Source organism: Phalacrocorax carbo, chromosome Z (genome assembly GCF_963921805.1).
Source record: "Phalacrocorax carbo chromosome Z, bPhaCar2.1, whole genome shotgun sequence".
Lineage (NCBI taxonomy): Eukaryota > Metazoa > Chordata > Aves > Suliformes > Phalacrocoracidae > Phalacrocorax > Phalacrocorax carbo.
Window position 1 is genome coordinate 54,343,348 of NC_087548.1, and position 11,993 is coordinate 54,355,340.

Genomic DNA, 11,993 nt, shown 5'->3' on the forward strand with positions numbered 1-11,993 from the left:
GAATGAAACCAAAGCCAAACTATGCAAAATGTCATGCTGGGCACTGTGCCTTTGATCAAGCAGTTTCAGGCAGATCCTCCCCTGACATGAGTCTGCATGACCTTATAGCATCTCATGGAGCTCCACTGATTCAAACCAGCTGAGACCCTCACATTTTTTGTCCTCGTTCTTTGGGACAAGCTCTGTACTGGCACCTGAGCTTTGTTTTCAGAAATCACCATTGACCACTACGCTTCCCACAGAAACTTGTGAAGGAATAGGGGCAAATTCTGCAGCGCAGTCATGAACTCTAGGCCAGACAGTCCTCTCTGTCAGCACTTGTTCCCACATGAGGATAAATAATGCTTCGTGTTTCTTTGCAGATAGATCTGCAAGCCAGGGTAACTAGCACCCAAGGAGTGGAGCAGTACAAAGCTGCTGGGACAGTGCTGCAAATTCGCCTCTGACTACCCCCAGTGATTAAAATTAGCAGAATCTATATTTTGTCCAAACTTTGCTTTCCTCCTTAGCCTGAGACAGTCTGGTTGCCAGAGGAGGGTGAACCCCCAATCAGTTGCTTTTCTTTCTTTCCTCCTGTCTGTTTGTGTGCATCCCATGTTCTGGTCAAATCCTGCCAGAAGTGCAGCAGCGTTTTTCATTTCGAGAGAATACTTGCAAATGCATTTTGTTCCTGGCAGCCCCCCAGTCTCTGAATCCCATTCCTGGATTAATTCCAGGAATTTTTCTGGCAAATAATTTACAGCATCTACATGGCTTTTCTGAGGCGAAGAGACCTGGGGGCTTTGTTGTGCTCCTCCTGCTCTCAAACATTTTTGCCCAGAGTCCCAGAAGTCAGCAGTTTTACAGGATTAATAGCAACAGAAAGGTTTCCTTGGTAGTCCTGTGTGAGGATGTTGGGGATCTTAAAGGATCCCTGCCTTTTCCCTCCCAGCCCACCTGAACATCTGTGTACCACTGCTTCTGCGCTCGCAACCTTTCCCCATCTCTTTTCTTCAGGTATGTCTCAGCTATGACCACACCAGCTCGCATGTCACCCGTCGATTTCCACACTCCAACTTCTCCCAAGTCCCCCCCCTCCAAAATGTCACCACCGGCTTCCAGCTTGACTGTATCCATCCCTTCGGTGGCAGTGAGTCCCTTCATAGAAGAGGAGCGACCACTTCTCCTGGTGACCCCACCACGGCTACGTGAGAAATATGACCACCACCTTCAGCAGTTCAACTCCTTTCACCACAATCCTGCCCACGAGAGCAACAGCCTGCCACCAAGTCCTCTGCGGATAGTGGAGGATGAAGAGTACGAGACCACGCAGGAGTACGAACCAGCACAGGAGCCTCCAAAGAAACTCACCAACAGCCGGAGGGTCAAAAGAACAAAGCCCAATGGCCACATTTCCAGCAGGGCGGAAGCGGACTCCGACACGAGCTCTGAGAGCAGCAGCTCTGAGACCGAAACCGAAGACGAAAGAATAGGCGAGGATACACCATTCCTGAGCATACCGAACCCCATGGCAACCAGTCTGGAGCCAGCCGCTGCCTACCGGCTGGCTGAGAGTAGGACTAACCCGGCGAATCGCTTCTCCACACCGGAAGAGTTGCAAGCAAGGTTGTCCAGTGTGATAGCTAACCAAGACCCTATTGCTGTATAAAACATAAAACACATAGAGTCACATGTAAAACTTTATTTTATATAATGAAGTATTCCACCTTTAAATTAAACAATTTATTTTATTTTAGCAATTCCGCTGATAGAAAACAGGAGAGGGAAAAAAAAAAAACTTTTATAAATTAAATATACGTATGTACAAATGTGTTATGTGCCATATGTAGCAATTTTTTACAGTATTTCAAAAATGGGGAAAGATATCAATGGTGCCTTTATGTTATGTTACGTTGAGAGCAAGTTTTGTACAGTTACAATGATTGCTGTCCCATAGTATTTTGCAAAACCTCTAGCCCTCAGTTGTCCTGGCTTTTTTGTGCACTGCATTATAATGACTGGATGTATGATTTGCAAGAATTGCAGAAGTCCCTCTGGTCGCTTGTTGTAGAATCCCCAGATCAAAAAGCCCTGTAATGGCACTCCCACCCTACCAGAAACATAAACACAAACACATACTGAAAAAAAAGGGAAAAAAAAAAGCTGAAAGAAAAAAAATTTTCTTCTATAAGAAGTTTTATTTGCTTTCTGTATATGAAATTAGTTTTGTCTGCTCTCTGCCAGCCAAAAGGTTTGCTTCTTTGAGCACTGGGACAATAGTAGATCCAACAGCATGCTACTATTAATTACAGCAGGATAACAAAAAAAGAAAAAAAAAAAAAGCCAACCTGCATTAAATAATGTTACTTATAGAACAAAAGTAATACTGTGATTTTAAACCAAATATATTATTAATCAGAGGTCAGCTTGTAATCACTAGGAGCTGCCATTTCATTATTTTCCAGATATTAATTGTTCTAGTTATCCCTTAGAAAATGGGTTTAGGTTAGCTGAGGCTTTGAACCCAATACTCTATTTAAAAAAAAAGGAAAAAAAAAAAAGAAAAAAAAAAAGAAAAAAAAAAGATTTATATTAGTTTAAGTTAATGGGGCAAATATAATAGCAGATATCTGTAACCAAGCAAGAAAGAGATCTAGCTGGAAAACAAATGCCACTAAAAAAAGTGCAATCAGTTTTCACTTCTCTTTTTTAATGTTGATTTCTAATAGGTGATTTATCCTTTTGTTTCCCCTCAACTTTCTCTTTTTCTTCTCCACCTCAGAAGGAACCCTGACAAGCTTCTAGCAATACCTTGTTAGAGTTGCTGTTGGAGTGAGGGTTGCTCTTGGACACAGAAAATACTTTCAGGGAAGAACTGATTTGCTGAATGGTGAAAAAGTATAAGCAAGTAGGAAGGATGTAGCCGAAGTATGGAGTATGGAGTTCATTTCTACTCTCCTTTATTGACTCCATTATTTGGGTTGAGAGAGGCAAGGCCAGTGCAAAGCCCATTTATGAAGGCAAGCACACCATGTGGGTTACAGCCGTAGTGTGAGTGGCTATTTGCTCTCAGTGTTTTTATAGCCAGTGACGGCCTTGAAGTCTTTGACTAGGAATGAACAAGGATGCTGTCAGTGCTGAAGCTGTTGCATCCGTTCAGACAGAAGCAAGTGGCCTCTTTTGCACTGAATTCCTATCAGTTTAGTCAGGGTCACTCTGCCTCTTCTCTTCTTTTGATTTTTGTTATGTGTTCAGTTGGCACAGCATAGACTCAGGATTGATTTGGAAAACAAATGTTTTTCCTAGACTCCGGGGATTCTGAAAATGAGAACATATGTTCTACAGGTATTACTGGACTCTAAATAAGAGCCATGTCAAGAGAAAAACAATTTCAGCCAAAATACACTCATCCTTTGGGCCACATGTTGGTCCCAGTTAAATGAAGAGAATAAGTCAAGGAAATTTTGTGAGATGTAGACCTGAGGAACTAAAGTCTTGACTCAGTAAATTGTTCAAGCATACGCTTATGCTAATCCCAGCAAAAGTTATCTTCAGCATGTGCTAGACTCCCATTGATGCACCCAACACATGCATAAAGTTAAGCATGCGCGTAAGAGTTTCGCTGAACAAGGTGTCCTATTGATTTGAGACCTGAAAGCAAAGTCTAGTAAATGAAGCTGTTTATTTGGATGATGAAAATCCCTGAGTTGCTCACTGTATAAATCAACCACATCACATTAGTAAGAACATGGATGAGTCTACCTGACCACCAGATTCAGCAGGAAAAGAACAAAAAAAACATAATACAAGATGAAGATGATGACAAGGTTGTACACGAGAATGTTGGTGGTAGAAGCAAAAGGCTAGGAATCTAGCACAGCTTTGGGCTACGTGGTGGCTGAAATAGCACTGCTTATTTGAGAAGTCTATGGGAGATGGCAAAGTTTGTCAAATACATACTGTCTGGACTTAAGTCCCCTTTGCCATTTTTTCCCTAGCTGGCATGTACTTGAACATACTTTGCCTTTGCAGACCAAAACAAAACCTCTCTGCAAATTCTAGATACCATACACTCATTTTCATCCCTTTAGTCATGCCTATTTATCTGCAATCCCGTGCAGCAGAACATCCACCTCCCCAGTAACTCTGCAACTCAGTAGTACAGAGTGCCAGGTGCGCTTTCCTGATGCAGACCACCAGTTTCCAAAGGATTTGCACCGTTGAGTTTCCAGAGGCACTTGAAAATCTGTCCTTTCAGTAAGGTGTCTGATACTGCAAAGATCTTACAGGACAGACAAGACAGAAAAAGGGTGGCAGAGGAACAAGAAATTTGCCCCAGAATCGCCCGTCTTAGTAGCAGAATAGAGATTATAACACAGGTCTTCTGTTATCTCCTCCAGTACAGACCGCCCCCAAGGCCAGCTCTCATTGAAGTGTCTGTGATAGCCCAGACAGATTAATCAAGATGGAAAGAGAACTTGCTTTGAAGTGGAGTAAATAATTTGGCTTATAACACTGATTATAGAGGGCCAGTATAAAACTGGAGCAATGGCATGCTTGGGAGCTGTATATGTGATATTTATTCAGTGTAGGTCTAAGGGAAAATGTCACACCTTTTCTGTTGCAGTGCCTCGAAGTGAAAGTGGTATGCAGTCCCTGCTCCTCCTTCCCCTGGTACATATAGTAGTGTGTTTTAGGGTAAGCATGAAATTAGGCTGGGGTCTTCACATGGACCTAAGAACAAGAAAATACAATTGGGGATATGGCTGCCTAAGCCCTTAGGTCTTTGGGGAGAACCCAGCCTTTCAGCACAATTCATGCAACAGCGAGTTATGGGAGTTGCCCTGGCTTGGCACTCACAGAAGCAGGAGCAGGATGTAGCCCCTCACCTGTGGACTTGCTTTTAGCGCAAGGGTGCTTTCTGTCAGTCAAGTCCACACCCTGAAGTTAGCAAGTCTACATGGCCACAGGTTCTGCTGGCAGGCTGCAGCCAGCTCCTGCTGGCCAAGGGGCTGGAGACTGCAGCAGCATGGAGCAGAGCCAGCAAGTGCCTACGGGAAAGGCCAGCTCCCCTGTTGGGGATATTCGCTTCATTACCCAGACCTCTGAGCTAGGCAGTCCCAACACCCTTGGGCCATGACTGTGTAACCCATGCCAACTTTTGTCTGAAAGTCATGGCAAGGAGAAACATACTTTGAAGAGGAGGGAAATATTCCAGTGATGGAAGAGTTGTTCAGATTGTCCTGGTTTCTTTCCATGTCATTTACCTTGAGCCATGAGTTTTCTCTGTGTATGTGTTTATATGCAGGAATTATTCCAGGGTAAAAGGCTTCCTTCAGGGGTGTATAGCTGGAATACGTTGTGCACAACCTGGTACAGCTTGCCTGTTCAGCTGGTGTAAATCATTACAGCTCCACAGAGGTTCTCATGTAACAGAGAAAAATCTACTCCCTTCTCTTGGCCCAGCTATTCCCTTCCTCACTTGAGCCACCCCAATACCCCCAGGTTTAAGAGATCAATCACTGCCTTTATCAGGGAAACAGGAAAGCTCTCTTTCCAGTCCTCAAAAACAACGCTACATCTCCCTGCTTCTCTCACACACATTGCAAGCAGTTTCCTGAGCATCCAGGATAGCAAACTTGTGTCCCTTCAAAGGACACACTTCTCAGCCTGTTGAGCACTTCTTGGCCCTGCAGTGTGGCTACTTAGGATCAGCTGGGACTTACTTCTAGTAAGAAACAAAAAAAGCACCTATGAAATGCTGCAGAGAAGGGCAGACAAAGAACATGGCCAATTATCATCATTTGTAATTCTCTATTCTATTGTAAATACATCTTGTACATACTTGGATGTTTTCATCATTTACTGTCTTTATGGATTATGTGTTAAATCAGACTTTCTTAGTTTATTGTGTAACACTGTAAATAACATAACATCCTTTATTATTTATACATAGGCATCTAACATGCGGAGAAAGTTATCCTCATATTATTTTAAGATATATGTCAAAAATATGTTGCATTTTTCTTTTTGCTTTGAAAAAAATTGTAATATATCCTCTTTTTCCCCTCTTTTCCTTTAAAAGAAAAATGAATGCTAATTTATTGTTCAGGAGAGAAAGGGGATGTAACTGAAAGGCAAACTGTTCAAAGAACATGCTATGGAAGCCACAAGCTACTGATAAACTAAAGAATTTATTATCCCAAATACAGCAATAAGTAATTGTTGATTTATTAAGGTTTTGTTATTCATTTTCAGTAAAAGAGGTGCTGGATTAAATTGTTTATGTGTTCTACTGGCCCAGCTGCTCAGCAGACTGTGTCAGGTCACTAGCCACCATCTTTCTGGATCCAAACACTGTTGTAAAGGTCTTGTTCTGTCTTTGTGGGCTACTGTTCCCTGAATTTTCTGACTTGTCCCTATGGAGGTCTCTGGCAGACACTCTTGGTCCTAGGTAAAACATTTTTAGTTTCTTAAATTAGGCTTATTAGCTCTACCTTGACTATTACTGCTCAAGATGGATGGGGGCAGACACAACACAGTCTTGGGGCTGTGAGAGCCTGCTCTACAAAAATGTCACCCCGCTGGTCAGTAACAGTCAATAAAGTAAATTACATACTAGGAATTATTAGATGACATCACCATGCCACTGTATAAATTCATGATTTGTACAGATCTTAAATACAATGAATGGTCCTGGTCTTTTTGTCTCAGAATAGAAATAGTATAATGGGGAAGGGTTTGGGAGCAACACGGATGAACAAGTGTCTGGAGCTGGTGAGGTCCAGGGGGCACTGAGTAGGCTGGGACTCATTAGTCTGGAAGAAAGGACAACTGAGGGGAGATATCACAAAGGTCTATGGGAACATAATCATCTTGTGGAGGGTAGGAAAGGACTGGCTGTTCAGTACCTCTTCTTTTACAAGAAACTGAGTTATCAGTCAAAACTACTGGCCATCATATTCAGAAATTTATGGCTCTTCATGTGAGGGGTAAGGAACTTGGAGAATGCATTGTTGCAAGAGGTTGTGGATTGTAAAATTTTCCATGGGTCCAGATCTTAGGCAGTAATCTAATGAGAATTACTAAATCTTTGGAAACCAGATCAAATATGGGAAATATCTGAACTGAAAACATGTGGAGGTTGTATAAGGTAGAAATATCATGTAATCTTGCCCTGCTCTTACCCCTCTTCACCTATCTGCCACTCTTGGAGAGAGGGCTGTGCAGATATCTGATCTGGCTGTCGTTACACAACATTAGTATGTAAAGTCATTTGTTGTTGGCAAGCATTAAATAACAGGAGGAAAGCTGGGAGTGAGCAAAGGAGGGAGGAATGCAACAAAGACATCTTGGATGTGTTTCACGTCCATTTGTTCTCAGGCCTGGTGGAAACACATAGGTCAGATTCCTTCCACCTACCTATAGGTACTGAATGAGACGCCCAACTGAGGAGGGATAGAGGAACAGAAGGATAGAAGAAGGGAGGGAGGGAGGGAGGGAGGGAGGGAGGGAGGGAGGGAGGGAGGGAGGGAGGGAGGGAGGGAGGGAGGGAGGGAGGGAGGGAGGGAGGGAGGGAGGGAGGGAGGGAGGGAGGGAGGGAGGGAGGGAGGGAGGGAGGGAGGGAGGGAGAGAGGGAGGGAGGAGTATGGGTTTTCTGTCACCCTCCCTACCCCATTCTCAACACAAACAATGAAGGCCTGGCAGGCCAGTCAGACCTCAGGACAGGTTCAGTTCCCTTCTGATAACTTCCCTGTCTTACCATTGCATGCAGAGGGATGCTGTAGCTGGGAGTCAGGGTGCTCAGGCTATTTGCCTCACCTGAATGTCTTAGTTGGGTGGGGCCTTGTCACCTCAAAGCAAGCCCAAGCCAGCACCCCATTGCACAGTATTACTTTTTAGGAAAGGAATATGTTCCTCCTATATTCCATTGCAGAGTGTTGAAATGGGAATGGCTTGCTCTGAGAAGACAGTCTCCTCCTCAGGCATCCCCACTGGCCTTTCTTGGGTGGGAGAGGAAGGTAGAGGATTTCTGAAGCAATTAAGTACCACAAGAACCACTCAGAGTCATGAGGTCTAAGGACCTCATATCCCATTTGACACAGACCAGAGCGCTTTAGGGAACACATCCTTGTGTGTGCCAAATGACCATCCTTTCAAAAACATTGTTTGTCACTCCATTCTGTCTTTATCCTGTTGTCTCTCTCTGCCAAGCTACTGCCTCTGCACTTCTCCACAAGGTCTGGAAGCAGATGGCCTCAGGGAACACTACAGGAAAAGCAAGCAAACCCTTCTCATTTCTGCAGCCCACAGCTGGGTATGCTCTCAGCATGCCAACTCCACCCAGTTATGAGCACATGATTTGGATGACGCATTCCCCAAGTTAGTTCTTTCTGTCTCAGCTACAGCTGATGGGGAGAAAACTGTCTCAAATGCCTTGAGATATTGCAGCTAGTTGCTGATGTTTAACCTGTGTAGCCCAAGCAAAGCAACATGGACTGTACTCAGGTTATGAGCCAGAGAACTCTTCTTTAGTCACAACAGACACTTAACAATGGCACTGGGAACGCTTCAGAGCTAAATCTCAGTTTACCATTCAGAAAAAAGGCACAGAGACTTGGAATTTCCTGATCCCAGAGTGTTTCTTATACCTGATGCTATGACCTTTTGCTGGAGTCATTACAAAGTAGCTCTTATTAGAAAAGTCCTACTGATTGTAAAATTATTCCCCATGTTTCCACACTAAGTGCGGCAGGACGAATGTCACAGATCACCCTGATGCCCCCATTTCCACCCATCAAGACAAGGTTTTAAGGAAAGTTCCACATTTCCCAGCAAGGAGGACGTGGAACATGATCAGGCCCACGCATATCTTGGAAGGCTGCCATGTCAATGGAGTTGAGGACAGTGTGGCTCTCTCCACCAGTGGGTATTTAGAGCTCTGCACTTTCTAAGTGTTGTACAGATTGTCTGAGCCTGAGACACAGCCATCAGTATGAACAGAATGAATTCCCCTTGAAAGCTAGACCTCACTCTCTAAGCCCTTATGCCCAGGAGGTAACCTAGCACCAACTTTAGTTGGAAGCTGAACTTTTAACATAAATGACAGCTGCTGAGGTTCCATTTTGTTTCTTCCCCTTGGGAATAGCAAGAGATTTCTGTGCACTGGATGCAATGCCCTGGGAACTCAGGAGAGAGGAACCCTGGTGGCAGTGCATAGAAACCACCCAAAATAAGGCCAGGTCTCCTGATGACAGCAACAGAGGAGGTGGCAAGGGAGTCATTGCAAGGTTACATGCTCATCAGTTGGTGGGGAATACAGTGATTGTTAACAACTGATTAAATCATTACTCTGGTAATGGCCAATTTGGAACCAAGCTTCTGAAGCTAAATATTGTGTGGGAGGTATTTTAACCTACCCTGCATATTACTACAGAGAATTGGGTGATGTATTCACTATGTGTGCACACACATAGAGTCTCCCAATTTGCTGTAATGATTTCCTGATGTTCAGTGCATGCTTAGCGACAGGAAAAGAAAAATGCCTCAACAAGGCCATTCAGCAGCTGCAAAATTGCCTGCATCCAAGAGGAAACACCTTTTGCACAGTGGAGAGGAAAAAAATGAGGGTGGTATTTGACCTGTACGGCTCTGAAGAGATGGAAAGGGAATGCTTCTTGTTTCCCCAATTGGACAGACTGGATCATAGCTTGCAGAGGAGCCTTCACAGGGCCCAACTGAGAAGGGACTGGTAAGGTGGAAGACTGAGGGGACTCAGACTGGGGTCAAGGGTGACAATGTGTTTCTCATTTCATTGAAATAACCCTAGGCACAAAGGATTCATCCCAAAGAGAAAGTTACTGAAGATGCCCAAGTGATGGGTCCTGGGTCCTCTGTACGTGGCAAAGAGAATCTCCAAAAAGCAATTCTTGTCACAAGTTCTGGCTTTTGTGAGTTTCCCATCTTATGCACCACTTTCATACCCCAAAGGCCACAAAGCTGAGGGTGAGATGAGTCAGATCCTCCACAGAAACAGACAATAATCTGCTGAATGTATATGAGGAGACTCAGACACCTGCACCTTCAGCATCATTCCTGGAAAAAGCAATGGGAACCACTAGGGCTGTGAAAGCTGTAATCCAAAACTATAGGAAATAAAGGCTACTTACATGAATGCCACAGTATAAATTTGGGACCCTGCAATTCAGCACCCAGTTCTAAAATCATCTGCTAATAAAAGCTTTAGAGAACAAAATAATACTGTCATAGAGATACATGAACCATTTCGATCATTAAAAAATAGTCTTGTAATTCTAACATCTTAGCATCTGCACATACTGTCATACCATATTCAACTAAAACATGCAATATTTAGCTGATGGCTAATGATTATGAAATAAAGCTTAAAGTAATAAAACTCCAGATAAGAACTGGCAGACCACAGCTATCTTGTGTCAGTTTCATAATCAGCAGCTCAATTGTCGTGGTACTAAATCACACATCCTGGGTCATATCAATGAAACAACAGAAAGGAACTCTTATACTTTAGTCCCTATTACTTTAATCTCCAAGTGCCAACTTCCTTCAAACAGGACTTACATGGCCTATTACAAACAGGTTTACCAAATCCAAAGAGTAAACTGTGATTACTGTAGTCCGGGCAACAGATTAGAAGGCCAGGTAATCTGAACTCCAGGTAACAGTATTGTCTTCACAGTAATTTTCTTTCCTTTATTTGGCTGCCCAATATAGTCCAGACCCTGTCTGAATATTTCTGTGCCCCTCATAATTAGTTAAAATTGCAATACTAGCACTTCAGATGTGGCAATCGTGGTATTTTTGGTAAACTTCACTTGGTGCCTTACAACTTCATTTGACTGACAAGCGCTCTACTGGCTCAGCAGCAGAACAGCTCTCAGCTCAGTCCCTAGATGATCGCAATAGGTTCTCAGCTGCAGAACAGCACACTTGCTGCTCCTTCTTTGATACTTCACCAGGATCACATCATCAATGTCAGCACGTAGTTCCAGGGTGTTCTTTAGAAATATTTTTGGTTGAAGATCTGAAAGGGCTGAGTTTGCCTGTTTCCCACCACCTTCCCAGATGCATGTGCCGCATCTTTCAGATTTGAGGAAATTGGAAGAGCTTTCAGGGGGAAGCAGAACAAAGAGGATGCTATGAAGTTCTGTCTCAGGAGTAAAAGATAAAAAATTTTGCCATCAAGTCCATATTTAGCTTTGTTACACTTACCGAGCAAGGTATTATTCATCACAAACTGCAGTGATGGGAAATCTGCCATACTGCCTGAGGAATACAGTGGTGCTGAACTTCAGTGCAGAGGCTCAAAACCCCCTGCAGTTAAGGAGTGGCACCCAGGGACCTGGCTGACCTGGGAGCTCCAAAAGTATTCAGAGCATTTCTCTAATAAGGCAGCCATCTGAGTGCATTGCAGTGCGTCATGCTCTAGGCATGTGTGGAGGTTTCAAAGGTCAGCCATTCTTGGCTGCAACTTTCTTTCAGGGGTGTTAAGTGCTCCCAGACTGGCAGGGAAGCCCTTTGGCTTGAAGACACCTATCCAGGGCTTTCTTCCTGAAGCCAGTGAAGAGACCCAGGATCTCAGCAGTGCTTGTTCCAACCCAGACGAAGAAACAAATGCATAGCTTGACTTTCTATATGTTGGCCTGAAACCAGACACTGTGTCAATAGATTGCTATGACAGCTATGGTAGTGAGAATTACTTCAGAACAGAGGCATCCAGTGAGTTAGAAGCTGAACAATCTCTTGCACCAATAAGCAAACATTTTCCCTGATTTCTTGGACGGGTAGTGGGTGGGAGCTGAGATGGTCAAGTGCAACAGAAACTTTCAGCTTCCAATGCCTGGGGGAACAGACAGCACTTCAACAGTAGATGCTCTCACCCTCTACCAACGTGGGGCCTCAGCTTGCACCATGCAAGCTGGAAATGCACTGCAGGCTCTTCAGCAGAGGAGAACAGCTGGTTTAAGTGGTGCTAT

General features: G+C 43.9%; 1 protein-coding gene across 8 annotated transcripts in view; it reads left to right on the top strand.

Annotated features, from left to right (window-relative positions):
• The window catches only part of NRG1 (neuregulin 1), a 183,970-nt gene extending 177,758 nt beyond the window's left edge, over positions 1-6,212 (top strand). For all 8 annotated transcript variants that reach the window (XM_064439485.1, XM_064439488.1, XM_064439489.1 and 5 more), the window contains one exon: positions 997-6,212. In XM_064439485.1, the coding sequence (XP_064295555.1) occupies positions 997-1,648 (652 nt within the window). In that variant the 3' untranslated portion in view covers positions 1,649-6,212. The remainder of the gene's footprint in view (positions 1-996) is intronic.
• The last annotated feature ends 5,781 nt before the right edge of the window (positions 6,213-11,993 follow it).